The 16,460-nt window shown below is 45.5% G+C and overlaps 2 protein-coding genes and 3 non-coding genes across 21 annotated transcripts in view; 4 read left to right on the plus strand and 1 right to left on the minus strand.

Moving 5' to 3' along the window:
• PBRM1 (polybromo 1) overlaps positions 1–10,195 on the minus strand; it is a 136,092-nt gene extending 125,897 nt beyond the window's left edge. For 11 of the 17 annotated variants that reach the window (XM_062201052.1, XM_062201044.1, XM_062201050.1 and 8 more), the window contains exons 1-5: positions 10,095–10,194; positions 7,618–7,757; positions 7,235–7,351; positions 5,534–5,683; positions 3,525–3,622 (exon numbers count right to left, since the gene is read on the minus strand). In XM_062201052.1, coding sequence (XP_062057036.1) covers positions 3,525–3,622; positions 5,534–5,683; positions 7,235–7,273 — 287 coding nt within the window. In that variant the 5' untranslated portion in view covers positions 7,274–7,351; positions 7,618–7,757; positions 10,095–10,194. Of the gene's footprint in view, positions 1–3,524; positions 3,623–5,533; positions 5,687–7,234; positions 7,352–7,617; positions 7,758–10,094 lie in introns of all 17 variants that reach the window. The other 6 variants (XM_062201045.1, XM_062201043.1, XM_062201042.1 and 3 more) reach the window with 4 other exon arrangements.
• Positions 10,196–10,335: 140 nt separating this feature from the next.
• GNL3 (G protein nucleolar 3) lies at positions 10,336–16,458 on the plus strand. Its single transcript, XM_062201070.1, has 15 exons — positions 10,336–10,463; positions 11,034–11,092; positions 11,516–11,653; positions 11,766–11,879; positions 12,055–12,138; positions 12,701–12,833; positions 13,509–13,621; positions 13,847–13,964; positions 14,377–14,464; positions 14,910–15,084; positions 15,219–15,361; positions 15,439–15,575; positions 15,656–15,831; positions 16,108–16,174; positions 16,263–16,458. The coding sequence occupies exons 1-15, from the start codon at positions 10,451–10,453 to the stop codon at positions 16,340–16,342; spliced, it is 1,638 nt and encodes a 545-aa protein (XP_062057054.1). The 5' UTR covers positions 10,336–10,450; the 3' UTR covers positions 16,343–16,458.
• LOC133767382 (small nucleolar RNA SNORD19) lies at positions 12,874–12,950 on the plus strand. Its single transcript, XR_009866865.1, has one exon. It is a non-coding gene; the product is annotated as a small nucleolar RNA SNORD19 (small nucleolar RNA).
• On the plus strand, positions 13,667–13,750 carry LOC133767386 (small nucleolar RNA SNORD19B). The gene has a single exon (XR_009866869.1). It is a non-coding gene; the product is annotated as a small nucleolar RNA SNORD19B (small nucleolar RNA).
• Positions 14,770–14,846, plus strand: LOC133767383 (small nucleolar RNA SNORD69). Its single transcript, XR_009866866.1, has one exon. It is a non-coding gene; the product is annotated as a small nucleolar RNA SNORD69 (small nucleolar RNA).
• Positions 16,459–16,460: the final 2 nt, after the last annotated feature.

Genomic DNA, 16,460 nt, shown 5'->3' on the forward strand with positions numbered 1-16,460 from the left:
TAGAAGATGGCCCAAGTCCTTGGGTCCCTGCACTCACATGGGAGACCAGGAAGAAGCACTTGGCTCCTGGCTTTGGATCGGTGCAGCTCTAGCCATTGCGGCCACTTGGGGAAGGGAACCAACAGATGGAAAACTTTTCTCTCTCTCTCCCTCTCACTGCCTGTAACTCTATCAAATAAATAAGTAAAATCTTTTTTTTTTTTTTTTTTTGGACAGGCAGAGTTAGACAGTGAGAGAGAGAGAGAGACAGAGAGAAAGGTCTTCCTTCCATTGGTTCACCCCCCAAATGGCTGCCATGGCCAGTGCGATGCACCGATCCGAAGCCAGGAGCCAGGTGCTTCTCCTGGTCTCCCATGCGGGTGCAGGGCCCAAGCACCTGGGCCATCCTCCACTGCACTCCTGGGCCACAGCAGAGAGCTGGACTGGAAGAGGAGCAACCGGGACAGAATCCGGCACCCTGACCGGAGCTAGAATCCGGGGTGCTGGTGCTACAGGCGGAGGATTAGCCTAGTGAGCCGTGGCGCCGGCCAGTAAATAAAATCTTTAAAAAAAATTATTTATTTATTTTTAAATAAATATATTTTTTAAAGATTTTACTTATTTTTTTTTTTTCCCTATTGACATGCAGAGTGGATAGTGAGAGAGAGACAGAGAGAAAGGTCTTCCTTTTTGCCGTTGGTTCACCCTCCAATGGCCGCTGTGGCCGGTGCACCGCGCTGATCCGAAGCCAGGAGCCAGGTGCTTCCTCCTGGTCTCCCATGCAGGTGCAGGGCCCAAGCACTTGGGCCATCCTCCACTGCACTCCCTGGCCACAGCAGAGAGCTGGCCTGGAAGAGGGGCAACCGGGATAGAATCCGGCACCCGAACCGGGACTAGAACCTGGTGTGCCAGCGCTGCAAGGCGGAGGATTAGCCTGTGAAGCCACAGCGCCGGCCTACTTATTTATTTCAAAATTGGAGTTACATAGAGAGAGGAGAGGCAGAGAGGTTTTCCATCCACTGGTTCACTCCCCAACTGGCCAAAACAGCCAGAGCTGCACCAATTCAAAGCCAGGAGCCAGGTGCTTCTTCCTGGTCTCCCATGTGGGTGTAGGGGCCCAAGGACTTGGGCCATCTTCTACTGCCTTCCCAGGCCACAGCAGAGAGCTGGATTGGAAGAGGAGCAGCCAGGACTAAAACTGAAACATTTTCCTCTCAGTTCAGGAACAAGATAACAATGCCTACTCTTGCTACTTCTATTCAGTCAGAACAGGAAGTTCTAGCCAGAGCAGTTAGGTAACAAAAAAAAAAGATGCATCTAACTGAGAAGTAAGAAGCCGAGATAGAGATGACATGATTATATACAAAATCAATATATAAAAATCAGTTGCATTTCTGTAATCTAACAACGAACAATTCAAAAGGAAACTGAGAAACCAACTTTATTTATAATCATTTAAAAAAGAGTACAATATTTAGGCATGAAAGTAAAGAAGGACAGATGCCGGTTCGTATCCTGGCTGCTCCACTTCTGATCAAGCTACTTGTTAATGACCTGAGAAAAACAACAAAAGATGATCCAAGTGCTTATGCCCCTGCCACACATGTGAAAAACCCAGATGAAGCCCCTGGTTCCTGGCTTCAGTCTGTTCCAGTAACCTTAGGAATGAACCTGCAAATGGAAGATATCTCTCTTTCTCCCTCTTTCTATAATTTTGCTTTCAAGTAAATAACTCAATCTTAAAAAAAAAAAAAAAGGAAAGGAGAGAAAGAGGTAAACTATTTGCAAACGAAAAACCATTTAATAATAGTGAAAGACGGAGCCAGCGCTGGCATCACATATGGGCACCAGTTCGACTCACAGCTGCTCCACTTCTGATCCAGTTCCCTGCTAATGTACCTGGGAAAGCAGTGGAAGATGACCCAAGTACTTGGGCCCCTGCACCCACGTGGGAGACCCAAAGAAACTCCTGGCTTCTGGCTTCAGATCAGCCCAGCTCCAGCGATCGTAACCACTTGGGAAGTGAACAGCAGATGGAAGATCTCTCTCTCTCTCTGTAATCTGCCTTTTCAAATAAAATAAATAGGGGCCGGTGCTATGGTGTAGCAGGTAAGGCTTCCGCCTGCAATGCTGGCATCCCATATTGGCACCAGTTCAAGTCCCAGCTGCTCCACTTCCAATCCAGCCCTCTGCTATGCCCTGGAAAAGCAGTAGAGGATGGTCCAAGTCCTTGGGCCCCTGCACCCGCATGGGAGACTCAGAGGAAGCTCCTGGCTCCTGGCTTCGGACTGGCTCAGCTCCGGACATTGTGGCCAACTGGGGAGCGAACCAGTGGATGGAACACCCTTCTCTCTGTCTCTACCTCTCTCTGTAACTCTTTCAAATAGATAAAATAAATCTTTAAAAAAAAAAGAAAATAGACAAACTGGATTTCATGAAAATTAAAACCTCTGGTGTATCAAAGGACACTATCAACCGTTAAAAGGCAGAATGAGAGAAAATATTTGCATCATATATAAGGGAACAACTAAAACGCAACAACAAAAAACTCAATTTAAAAAATAGGCAGAGAACCTACACAGACAATTCTCCAAAGATGTTATATAAATGGCCATAAAAATTGCTCAACTTCACAAATTAGTATGGAAATGCAAATCAAAATCACAATAAATCACCTTCCAACCATAACGATAATAGTTACTATTAAAAAAAAAAACAACAACAGAAAATAACAAGTATTATTGAGATGTGGAGAAACTAGAATCCTTGTGTACAACTGGTAAAAATTTAAGGTGGTACAGCTGCTACAGAACACAATATTGCAGTTCCTCAAAAAACAGTAGCTAATATCACCCAGCAATCTCACTTTGGGAAACATGTCCAAAAGAAATGAAAACAGGATTTTCAAGTTGTACTTGCACACAGTAATCACTGCAGCATTATTCACAAGAGCCAATAGGTGGAAACAACTCAAACAACTCATCTCTCCATTAAGAGATGTATGGAGAAACAAAACGTGGTATACATACACAATGGAATATGATCCAGGTTTAGAAAGGAAGTAAATGCTGTCACATGTTACAACATAGATGAATAATTCTGAGGGTATTATTAAGTGAAATAAGACAAATCCTATACAAGTCCATTTGTATGAAGTAGCTGAAGTAGTCAAGTTCATAGAAACAAAACAGAATGGTAGTTAACAAGGGCTGGAAGGAGTATGAAAAACGGAGTTCTCTAACAAGTACAGAGTTTCAGTTTTACAATTATGAAGTTCTTCTGGAAACTGCTGTACAACAATGTTGATAAAATTAATGCTGATTGAATTGTATACTTAAAAGTGGTTAAGATAGTAAATTTTACTAAGACTGTCTTCTACAATTGCAAAATACTTTCATTAAAAAAAATCACCATATCTGGACAACTAAGACTGAAATTGGACCCCAGTGTCATTTAAATTACTCCTTCCAAAGGAAAAGTTAATTGCCAAACACATGGAACCCGGACCAAATCCATCCCTCTGTACTGATGTGCTTCCAACTCACCTTCGCTTTGGAGCCCTAATGAAGAGCTCACAGAGGAGCCTGCCCTGCTCATCTTTATAGTCTCGGATAGTATTGTAGAGTTCATGGCACACAGCAATCTACACATAGGAAAAGGAGAAAGATCATTAAAAAAAATAGAAAGCTAGCATAGAATAAGGATTATCAAGTATCCGTCAATAACAATATACCCACAAAAGGACAAAGCCCCAAATTATCACATAGAAATCCAAGTCTCAAATGTGATATAAAATAATCTAATTGAGCTAGTTTTTAGTATCTTCTATTGGATTTATGCTACTTATTATTTTTCTTTTAAACTCAATCAGTTCACATTATTCTCTCGCTTAAAATCACTCACCAGAAGGGCTTCACACAACAGAGAAGAAGATCTAAACGCCCACCACTGTCTATAAAGGTGTTATGTTCTCTAGTTGGAAGAGCTCACCAGTCTCCTTCTCTCTCATGACCATTTCTCCGTCTTCACAACACACTAAGCCCATCCCTGACCTAACCCCTCTGCCCAGAACACACTTCTCTAGGGTTCTGTCCCTCTGCTCTCCCAAACAGCCTGAATCACTCAAGTTTTCTTCTTAGCATTTATCACTAGCTGAGAGTAACTTATTATTTGTTCACTTCGTTTTTTTTTTTGACAGGCAGAGTGGACAGTGAGAGAGAGACAGAGCGAAAGGTCCTCCCTTGCCGTTGGTTCACCCTCCAATGGCCGCCGCGACTGGCGCATTGTGCTGATCTGAAGCCAGGTTATTTTCCTGGTCTCCCATGCGGGTGCAGGGCCCAAGGACTTGGGCCATCCTCCACTGCCTTCCCGGGCCACAGCAGAGAGCTGGCCTGGAAGAGGGGCAACCAGGACAGAATCCGGTGCCCCAACTGGGACCAGAACCTGGTGTGCCGGCACCGCAAGGCGGAGGATTAGCCTGTTAAGCTACGGCGCCGGCCATTCACTTGGTTTTATTATGCTTCCCTAACACTGGGATCCAAGCTCCGTGTAAAAAATGGGCTTGTCTCATATTTCTGTATCCCAACCACCAGAATAGTGCTTATCACATAGCAAGCACGCACACGCACGCACACACACACACACACAAACATGATGTGACATTCTAATATGCAGTATTCCATAGTATTAAAGTACACTATTACTTTTTTTTTTTTTTTTAATTTTTTTGACAGGCAGAGTGGACAGTGAGAGAGAGACAAAAAGAAAGGTCTTCCTTTTGCCATTGGTTCACCCTCCAATGGCCCCCGCGGCCGGCGCGCTGTGGCCGGTGTACCGCGCTGATCCGAAGCCAGGAGCCAGGTGCTTCTCCTGGTCTCCCGTGCAGGTGCAGGGCCCAAGCACTTGGGCCATCCTCCACTGCACTCCCGGGCCACAGAGGAGAGCAGGCCTGAAAGAGGGGCAACTGGGACAGAATCCGGCGCCCCGACTGGGACTAGAACCCGGGGTGCCGGCGCCGCAGGCAGAGGATTAGCCTATTGAGCTGTGGCGCCGGCCTATTACTTTAAGATTTTGAGCTACATATATCTCTTTCATAAAAGAAAGGTATAAAACTATGAAGCCACAGGGCAGGTGTTTGTAGCGCAGCAGCTTACGCCGCTACCTGTGATGTCAGCATCCTATACTGAAGTGCCAGTTCTAGTCCTGGCTACTGGGTTTCCTGCTAATGAGTCTTGAATGCAGAAGACAGCTTAAGTACTTGGACCCCTGCCAACCATAGGGGAGACCCACATGGAGTTCCTGGCTCTTGGCTTCAGCCTAGCCCAGACCTGGCTGTTACATGTTGCAGCCATTTGAGGAGTGAACCAGTAGATGGAAGATCTTTCTCTCTCTCTCTGCCTTTCAAATAAATAAATAAATCTTAAAAAAAGAAGACTATCAAGTCAAAGGAAAAAGAAGTAGAGATGTCTTCCATCTCAAAAACTCCCACAAAACACAAAAGGGTAGGATAAATGTGGGAAAGGCAGACAGGAGCAGCGTGATCCGAGTTACTCACAGGATCTACAGTTGGAAGATTGGAAAGTCTTCTCCTTTTCCTGCTTGGGCCTGGTGTGGACACAGAATGGTGCCCGTCATCAAAGTCCCCACTGACACTGCTGGAAGGGGAGGTAGCTCTTCTTCTCTTGGAACCCATGGAATCCAACTTCTTCTATAAGAAATAATTAGCCATGTCCTTATGTTTAAATTTAGACTCTGCCACCAAGCCCTCAGCTAGTCACCTGCCACCAAATTTTTGGCTCACCCAAGAAGATATTTTAATTCTTACAAAAGAGTGTAACTACTTAGACCCTTCTACAATTTAAGTTGTGGATCATTGTTTCAGCCTTCTCACTTACCAGAACATAATACTTTCAGTGGTGAGGGGACAAATTCAGTAAAAGTATACAATTTTGAATGACTCGACCACTTCTGGCTCTAAATTTACCCTGGACTGGTGTTTCCCAACTCATGTGGAATGGTACTTTGGTGTACTGAAGGTACTAATTCCTCAGCCTCTGCTTTTCCATGTGCCTTACAATTAGGATGGTTTTCCAGGCAGGCCATGATGCAGAAAAGGGTAGGAGGCAGTGCCTAAGGCAAATGAATAGTGGGAAAAAAGTACAGGGACAAAGGACAATGATCCTTGTAGCATTTTATATTTAACATCCTGAAAACGAATGTTCTTCAGTCATTTAAGCAGAAACTGCAAGACGTACCCTTGGAAAACACTTAGGATAACTTGCCATATGTAGGCAGAAGTAGTAGAACTGTGCTTTGAAAGTCTTCTGTTAATCCAGACTAACTTCCCTTTCAGTTATATGAGGTCCTTTATCCTGATAAATTTTGAAATCACAGCTTCCAGTTTCAGTACATAATCTGGAAGAACACCTCATAATGAGCTTTTAGGCCCTGCTTTATGTTCAGAAACACATAAATATTTGCTCTCAGTGTCGGGCTGGCTGTAAATAATCTTAACACACTTTACAGGGATGTGCATTTCACTCTAACACCAGAAATGCAACCACAGAAATAATCTGCTCCATAGAGAAAAAGGATACAGAACTAAGAAAGTTCTACAACACATACATAATTTAACAATAGTATCAAACACTATATTGTTAATTTGAAGGACTTTTTCTAAAGCTAAAAGAAAAAACAGATCCCAATTTCACTGATCAACATTCAACTTTGGGAAACTAAGACACCAGCAGCTGAATGAATAAAGAATAGGAGAGCACTGGTTGCCAGCAGTACAGAGAGAAAAGCTGGGGACCTGCAGGGAAGGGAAAGCAGGAAGAAAACAAGAAGTTCTGGTAAGCAACAAGAAACAGAAGTAGTCTACTATTTCTTCCTCCCAACTAAAGCCCACAGGGTATTTTAAAGCAGAACCTAGCATAACAATGCTCCTTTTAGGCTTTGGTTTGTTATACAGTATATTGGTTTGAAGTTGAGTAGCCAAAAGCTTCAAAGAGCTTAAGGACAGACAAGTTTTGTTGATTTTTGTTCGTTTTATAAAAAGCTGATAAAGTGGCCTTAATTCATTGAGAAAAAAAGGACCAATCCTTTCTAAACAATCCATCACAAGGACACAAGTGAATTTGGTAATCATGAAGAGGGAATCTTAATGGCAAGGATAACGAAATTGAAGGAAGGTGGAAGGGAAGACAAGGAATGACAGAAAAGGGGGTGCAGATGATCAGTAATTTACCAGCTTTACCAGAGCACAACCAGCGCCTCGAAACGCCAGTCTCCTCATTATGTCTGAAGGCCAAGTGAAGCCAGTGGGAGAAGGCAGGGCTTTAGAAGTGCTGATTCAGGGTTAGTATATTCAAAACTGAAAAAGAACAAGGCAGAGAGACGGGAAAAAGAAAAGAGGAGTCAGAAGGAGTACAACTGCGCACGAATAGACAGAACACATTCAAACAGAACTGCTACAGAAAGATAAGAGACCTGGAGAAAACAGGCCTATCAGTTCTCTTGCATCTATCAAAAAACACACTGCTACAAAGGCTCACTAACAGTACTTGACATTTCCTCCATTTTAACACTGAGCGCTTTCGTATACTTAAAGACGTCTCACTGAGGGTCCCCTTTACTCACATGGAATGACTGTCAATTCCAGGAATGAAGCATGCCTGCCCAACTGCCCCCTAGTCAATAAGAGCAGAGTTCAATCACAGAGCTGGAATGGAGAGTGAACACATGTGGGAGGCTCACATGTGACACCAAGTGTTGGCAAGCTGGAACAAACCGAGAATGGCTCGTGTGAGCGACAAGTTCGGAAAACTCCTCCCCCAACCCCAACATTCAGAGACAGACATTTCTTTCCAAAAGTCCTATTTGCACTGGAAAGACACAGCATATAAGTTTAGCAAGGTTAAAAAAAAATGCCTTCAACGATTTTTGCAGTTCAAAATTACTTTTGCAAACAAATTGAAAACCAAATGACAAAAATATAAATTACCAGTGTGAGTACCTAGTTTAGATACAATACCCCAAATCCTGAATAAGAAAAAGATGCAATCCAATGATAACTTTCAAATGTTTTCTTATCCAAAGGACATAATTTAAAAATGTAATTTGGAAGTTTGGCAAGAAAGGCAATCTTGCAAGGTACAAGGAACAATAGGACCACCACTCAAAACCAAGTCCCAGGTCTTTCACCTCTAATTATCTGTTTGATGTTGCCTGGGTCATAACCTCTCAGGTCTGTTTCCTCATCTCTAAGTGAGAAAAGTAAAATGTGCACAGAGCCCTTGGATTGCTGAGACAGTGAAAGGAGACCCCAACTCTAGCACCACATGCTTCCTGGACACAGGAACAGCATCTTACTCAATTCTGTAGCCCTTACAAACTAATATTTCTTATAGGATGGGTGCTCAATTGTTCTTAATACGTGTACTGAAAGTGCACAAAAACAGGGTCTTTAACAAAAAGGTCATTTGCATAATTTAAAGGCCTGAAAGCACCCTTCAGCAATTTTATTCCATGAAGAGATTCTGGAGTTCAATTCCAGGCTTTAAAAGGGCCTTGACTGTAGTCACAAGTCCACAAGTCTGACTGCCAATGAGAATTTACCATGGACAGTAAATAATACTTCATAATGTACAACTGGGAGAATATTTACTCTATAGAGCCACATGGTATATTGTGACAGTCTATAAACTTCTAGTACTTTCTTATTTTTTAATGGTATTTAGTTCTGTAATATATGCAAGCTTTAGAAAAAATACCAGGAAACCTAAGACTCAAAACTTAAAAAAAAAAATAGCACCCATAATCCTACTTCCCAGAGAAAAACTACTCAAATTTTGTGCTCAGAGCTTTTGGCATTCATCTCTGCTTTAATAGCCTAATTTCTTTTAAACAAAAGTGTTAACAAACTCTAAGTATTATTATTATTATTATTATTTCATGGCCTCTGTTTTAAGTTAGGGAAGATTCTCCCAAGCTAACGTTCTTCCTCATGATGTTTGATGTTTTGAGAGCAGTCTATCACAAAGATATAAAATTTATTTATCCAGGGAATTTTGACAGAATACTAATGTACATCTCGAAGTCAAAGAAAATGGTCAAACTCCTTCCATTTCTCCAGACACATATCTGTTTCAGTTTTAATCTCAAACACCTCTCCAAAAGGTACTTTCCAACCTTCCACTCTGGATCTTAAAATCCAGACGGGCAGTTCGCTAACAAGGAACAAAAGCAAAGATTTTACTATTCTTTTATACTGGCACTGAGTACAGCCTGCTTCCCAGATTCGGGGGGAAGCGCAGTAACGAATGGAAAAACTCCAAGACCGAAAACCATTTGGAGTCCCAGCGTGGAGGAAAAGACAACGTTTTACTCCAGCATATGCCACTCCACCGCGTATTCGCCATCGGTTTTCCAGGATTCTTCCCTGTCTTTGCCGCTCTTTGTTCCTCTGCACATCGACACTTATTCCTTCTAATAACCGAACTATGCTTCCCTTTCAGAACGTAAAAAACTTTGATGGAAAAATATTGTTAAAACACACACACACACACACACAACAGGCTGTTTTAAACCCCGATTCTTTGTAGTGCAGCGAACGAGAAGCTGAAACCCTTGGTGTTCAGCCCCTACTCTCAAACACGAGTCGCAGTCACAAAAACACTCGGTCCGAACCGCCGCCCAGAAAGATAAAAGGCGTCTCCGAGCAGAGTTTGCTGTTGAGCCCCTCAACAGACAACAACAAAAACAGGCCCCAAGCGCCGGCGCCCACGGAGGACCTGCCGACCTGTCACTGGCGGGGGGCTAAGGGAAACGTTGACAGCTTTGAAGCTGCCGGGCGACGAGCGGGAAAGCGGCGCGCGGAGTTTCCGGGCCGCGACGCGCCTTTGTCCCGGCCGGCAGGTGCGGCGAGGCTGCGGGGCCCGGCCCGAGGCCCGCCGCCGCGCCCCGCCCCGCCCGCGCGCCCGGCCCGACCGGCGCGTCCCCACGGCCGGGGCGGGGCCTCCGCCGCGGCGCCCGCCCGCCCGCCCGCCCGGGCCCACACAAAGGCCCGGCGGCGGGCCGAGGGGGAGCGGCCCCGCCCGCCCCGGGCCCGCTCTTACCCAGCCGCTCCGCCGTCTGCAGCCCCGGCCGCGGTCGCCGACCGCCACGCCCCGCCCCGTGGCCGCCACGGCTGCTGCTATTGCTCCTCCGGCCGCGGCCGCTGCCGTCGCTCCGGCACCCGCCGCCCTCACCGCCCTCACCCCTCCCAGAGCCGCCGCAAAACCAGCCTGGCTGCCGCCAAGCGAGCCCGGCTCCGCGCGACACTGCGTGCGCGCGCACGCGGAGGAGAGGCGGCGCGCTTTACGACGGTAACGTGACTGCGTGACGCTGGTTCGTGGCCTCAGTTCACACGTGGCGCTCGCCGAGGAAGGTTGCTGGCGCTTGGTTCTCTGCCGCCGCGGTTTCCGCAGCCAGCATGAAGCGGCCCAGTGAGTGGGATCGGCAGACGGGCTTGCAGGAGCCGCTTTTTCTGGTGGTTCCTGAACGCAGCAGGGCGTTGGTCTCTGCGAGGTTGGGGCCTACCGGTGGGCCGTCGCCCTGCTCCCGGCGTAACCGAGCGTTGGACGGCCTCGTGTCCGTCCTGTTAAGCCCGGGCCGCTGTGCGGAAGGGAGGCCGGGCCGAGGGTGGAGAGGATCACGCCATATTGTCAGGAGACCGCGACCGAGCCAGGTGGCAGGCCACGTGCGGGCGGGCCCGCTGAGCCGGGGAGCCGCTTCCCAAACCCACTGTTGCTCTCCTGCTTTGTGATCCCTGGTGCTTGAGACGAAGTGGCTGTCGATTTGGGACTCGTGTACGGCTCTATGTGATTTCCGTCTAACACGAAAACAGCAGGGATTTGGGGCTCCGTTCTGGATCTGGGATTTGAGAGTAGCATCTGTGATTTTATTCAGCGCCCCACATGATTCTTAACATTAGGTTTGACATAATACACAAAGGTGTGACCCTAGTTCACTCACCGAAAACTAAACCAGGCCGTGTGTAATGTGTTTCTTTGTAGAGTTAAAGAAAGCAAGTAAACGTATGACCTGTCACAAGCGGTATAAAATCCAGAAAAAGGTAAGTGTTGCGCTTGGGAGAGCTGCATTGAATAAGGCTGTTAAGCCGACTTCTGCCCTGGCTCTCCCTCATCGAGAAGTCTAGAGTAAAGATGGAGTCTTCGGGAGGTGGGACGGGATGGACTGAGCAAGCACGGCACAAGCGCTCAGTGATCAGGAGTGCAGCTTTGGGACGGCGAGTGTTTGGTGTGCAGAAGCCTGGAAACTTCCACATGGTCATCTCTGCACGGAGAGCCTCCTGGTGTCGTTCTGTTGCTGTTTTTTTAAGTATATCTTTTGCTGTCTGTGACCCCCATTAAAGATCCGGTTTTCTTGGGGTATTTTACAGGAATGACTAGGGTGTATGCATATTGGTCTCTTCCTTGAATTGTGTTAAAGTAGAAAGGTATTTTTTGTAAACTGATAAAATGTCTTGTCATCATAGATTCGAGAACACCACCGAAAATTGAGAAAAGAAGCTAAAAAACAAGGTCGCAAGAAGCCAAGGAAAGACCCAGGAGTTCCAAACAGTGCTCCCTTTAAGGAGGCCGTTCTGCGGGAAGCCGAACTAAGAAAACAACGGGTAAGGTGCGGTAGCCCAAACTTTCAGTAACTGCGGAGGGTGGGTGCGTTTTTTTCAGAGGGAGCTGTTGCCAGCAGTCACTGGCTTAACCTGTTTGATGTGTTGGACACAGCTGGAAGAACTAAAACAGCAGCAGAAACTTGACAGGCAGAAGGAGCAGGAGAAGAAAAGAAAACTTGGAAGCAACCCTAGTGCTAGGCCATCTGATGGGGAACCTGGCAAGGAGGTGAGAGTGTGATAGATGAGTTCTGATGCAGAACTAAAAGCATATACACTGGCAGGGGCTGGTGAGCCTCCAAGAGGAAGAGTGATTTAAAATGCCACCTGCAGCGCCCCAGTCAGCTGTGCGGAATACAGGTACAGATGATTTTTATGTCTTTTCCCCCTTCTCTGTTTTCTAGGCACTTGGACAATGCACAGCTAAGAACAGAGCCAAGTCACGCAAGCAAAATCCAAAGAAGTTACATTGTCAGGAGCTTAAAAAGGTATCTGAGTCTAGGTCAGTGCCTAAAAGTGGTGGTGAGGTTAGAAGACAAAGCAGCAGTCAAGTTTACTACCTAAGGCCTTGTTATGTTTAGCTGATAGCAGTGTGTTGACACAGTGGTTTTAAGTTTGAGGTAAGCAGTGTGAAAATGCAGGTCTCTAAAGGACTCTGTTGAAGCTTAAGTGATGGAAATCGAGAAGGTGGTGTCTTTCTGGTGTAGTTGCTCCCCGGGCTCTCCTCCCTACACCCGTTTCCCCAGGGTCATTCCCCTCCAGGTGACTCTGCCTCTCAGTAACTCTTGGTGAGGTCAGAAGGAATGGCCAGAGACAGGAGTCCCTACAGAAACTGAGAGCAGCATACAGTAGAGGGTATTTCTGCGTGTGAAATCCACGCTGCTGAGCAAGCCTATTTGTTTTACTTCTGGGTGAGAAGTGATGAGCATGTCAGTATTCTTCATACCAAAGTGAAGACATGAGATCCAACTCTGAGCTCACCATATCGCCCAGTGGGTGGTACGGGTTCCCAAGGCAAGGGCTGCAGTTGGGGCTGTTCTGCCCGGACAGGTGATCGCCGCCTCAGACGTCGTGCTGGAGGTGCTGGACGCCAGGGATCCTCTCGGGTGCAGGTGTCCTCAGGTCGAAGAGGCCATTGTCCAGAGCCAACAGAAGAGGCTGGTGCTCGTGTTAAATAAGTCAGGTGAGCACAGGGGCTGTTCTTCATCTCCCATTGCATTACTGAGGTATGAGGAAAATATCTGAACAGTCTGATTGTCGTTGAAGACTGGTAAGATCCAACTCTGACCTCAGCAAAAACCAGAGCAAGTGTCCGTGGCTGCCAGAGGCAGTGCTGGGCAGTGGGCTTTCCGTGGACTTTCACTGTTCATTACTCACCACCTTGTTTTATTTAAGAATTTCAGCTTCTATGCTCTGCTTATCGTGCAGTGTAGCTTTCATACAGAAAGGGATGACAGTGCCAAATTCCCCCCACCTGCACAGTCAACTATTAGTTTTCAGCAGAGATAATATGGAACGTATTTGACAAACCATTTGAATAAAACAGAATTACATACAGAACAGAGATGTGTGAAACAAAGTAGGAGAGAAAAATGGCTGCTGGCTTGGGTAAATGCTAGAAACGTTGCTCTAGGGTTGGAACCCAGACCTCTGCCTCAGTCCCAGAACGAGCAGTGTGGGAAGACCTGAAGCACAGGGTTGTAGAGACTGGGCGCTGTCGAGCCAAGGGCAGCGCGGTGGGCGCTTACCTGCCCCTTCCAAAGAAGCTGGGAAAGGGCAACCAAGTGAAAGCTCAACTCTACCAAATTTTGCAAAGTCATCTCAGTAACATCAAATTCATACCCCTAATTCCTGTCAGATCTGGTACCAAAGGAGAATCTGGAGAGCTGGCTGAACTATTTGAAGCAAGAATTGCCAACGGTGGTGTTCAGAGCCTCAACAAGTCTGAAGAACAAAGGGAAGATAAGCGAGGTATACTTCACCGTCAGTGTGGGCAGGGCGCTTCTTCCAAATTCCTAACGGTTGGAATATGATGAGTATGTAGAATCTTGATTTTAAAAAATGAAAAGTTACAAGATCCAACTCTGATTTCATCCTAAGATTAGCTGAACAGCAACAGCATTTGGTTTTTAAGGCTGGGGCTCTGGGGTCAGATTGCTTGGGTTTTTAAACTGTTCGGGATTTTTACATGTGAAGGTGAAGAAGAAAGCTCCTCTGTTAAAAAATACAATCTGCTTTGGGAAAGATGGCCTTTGGAAACTTCTTGACGATTTTCAGAAAACTCAAGGCAAAGCTATTCAGGTTGGAGTAATTGGTAAGTTTCATTTTATCTGGTTTTACCTTGTCCAGATACTCAGCCAAGAACTTTTCCAAGTTAGTAACAGCATTACCATCAGAGTCTTTAATCTGACATTGGCTTGTAGCTCACCTCACCAAAAACACAAACACAATTTAAAGGAAAAATATGTAAATACTTGCTGCCACATTCAGTTCGTTGTCAGACCGGGCCCTGTAGTAAACTGTATTCTCAAAGCTTCTGAATTATTTGGATGAATAGTCTTTGCCTGCCCTGTCATCACTTGTGCAAGAAATGAAGAAACTACAGTTGGTCTTAGTGTTGAAGTGAAGACTCTCGGATCCAACTCTGATCTTGCTGTGAACGTTGGGCAAACAGAATTACCAGTACAGAATGTATTTTACACCTGTGATTTCCCACTTATTTGTAGGTTTCCCAAATGTGGGGAAAAGCAGCATCATTAACAGCTTAAAAGAAGAACAAGTGTGTAATGTTGGTGTATCCATGGGACTTACAAGGTAAATTGAGCTATTGCATATATTACTGTAGATGAATTAAATAGAGTTTTACTTTGGTTATCTTGCGGAAGTCGATTTTCTATTTTTTTATATAAAGCTGTCAGTGAAGAGACTGAGGCCAGTGTTAAGCTTGGGGAAGTATTGATCAGAGTGAGACAGCTGCCTCAGAGAACTGATGCTTGAACCTGGCATTGGGAACTGAATAGAAGTTTGCCAGGTAGAAGAAGCAGTGATAGTTAAGCAGAGTAAGCAGCATGTGTAGAAGAGAGAAGTGTAAGCTATAACCTGGTTGAGGAGTTTAGATAAACGTGAAGCGAATGATGATAAATTGGATCTGAATGACTGTGCGGAGTTTGTTCAATCCAACCCTGAGCTTCATGTTCTGTCTTGTATCCTCCAGAGGAGCCAGTGCCTCCCCCCATCCATTCCATCTTTCTTCTTTCAGGACCATGCAGGTTGTCCCCTTAGACAAACAGGTGACAATCATAGACAGTCCAAGCCTCATTGTGTCTCCACTTAACTCCTCCGCTGCCCTTGCTCTGCGAACTCCAGCAAGTATCGAAGCCGTGAAGCCACTGGAGGCTGCCAGTGCCATTCTGTCCCAGGCCGACAAGCGACAGGTACAAGAACCTCCTTCCATTGAGCCCTTCACCATCATTTTTTCATTCATCAGAAGCATTTTAATGAGAAGACTGTCAAACTTTGTTTTTTCCACAACCATACCAAATAGAAGTTCCTATTGCTTTTTTTTAAGGTAGTATTGAAATACACTGTCCCAGACTACAAGACTCCTGTGGAATTTTTCACTCTGCTTGCTCAGAGAAGAGGTCTACACCAGAAGGGTGGGAGTCCAAATGTTGAAGGTGCTGCCAGACTGCTGTGGTCTGAGTGGACAGGGTAAGGCTTCTCCCGGCTGGCATTTTGGTGACCACATGGAGTGACTGAATTTTGACGAATGCTGTTTTTAATACCAGTGCCTCATTTGGGTACCATTGCCAACCCCCTGCATCCTGGACTCCTCCTCCCTATTTTAATGAGAGCACTGTGGCAGACATGAAGAGGGGCTTTGATCTGGAAGAACTGGAGAGGAACAACGCACACAGTATACAAGGTGAGTGAATGTTTCGTTGTTCCCATCAGCTGATAGATGGCTTGTCTCAGGTGTTTATGTTGGCTTTGTTCCTATCCCAGCCATCAGGGGCCCTCGCTTAGCCAGTAGCGTCCTTTTCCAGTCTCCATGTATGACAAATGGAATATTAGAGGAAAAAGTATTTGAAGAATCAGCAAAACATAGCGGGAGGAAGCAGGAGAAGATGGAGGATGAAGGCATGGACAGTGACCAAGAAAGTGTTGATGGTAACATGAATGTAAGTGTGTTTGTGCTCTCTGAGTTACTCAAAGCTGAAGTGAGTTTTCTGGCATTATAATGTATGATGAATGAAAAGGGGCTGAAGGTAGAAATTAAGTATTTCACAATTGACTGGAAGAAGCCCTGTACAATTTAGGTATTTGAGCACTTAGCAGTAGCCTTAATTTTTCCCATGCCATTAAATAAACCTGCAAAGACTTAACAGGTATGTAATACTTGGATTAATGAGGTGAAAGGGGCCATTGACGCAGCACCACTTCTTTCTGTCTCACAGGAAAAGCCCTCAGACTTGTCCCCTCCAGAAGAAATCCTGGAGTCACTGCCTGATGAGGCCACAGCAGGTGAGTGGAGCAAAGGGGTCTCCAGCAAAACAGCATGGTGTGACGATGGTTTTACTTTTGCATAAAACTTTATTTTCTTCCAATATAGGTGAACAGTCTGCACAATCATCTATCTTGGATAAGACTGAAGAGGATGATGCTTATGACTTCAGTACAGATTACGTGTAACAGCCTTGTGGTTTTGTTTTTTATAAGGGGTTTTCTGTGTGTATAATATACCAGTTATAGCACTGTACATTTTGTGAATATGTATCATGATGTAATCATTAAACTGTTTACCCACATG

The sequence above is a fragment of the Lepus europaeus genome, chromosome 9, assembly GCF_033115175.1.
Source record: "Lepus europaeus isolate LE1 chromosome 9, mLepTim1.pri, whole genome shotgun sequence".
Classification (NCBI taxonomy): Eukaryota; Metazoa; Chordata; class Mammalia; order Lagomorpha; family Leporidae; genus Lepus; species Lepus europaeus.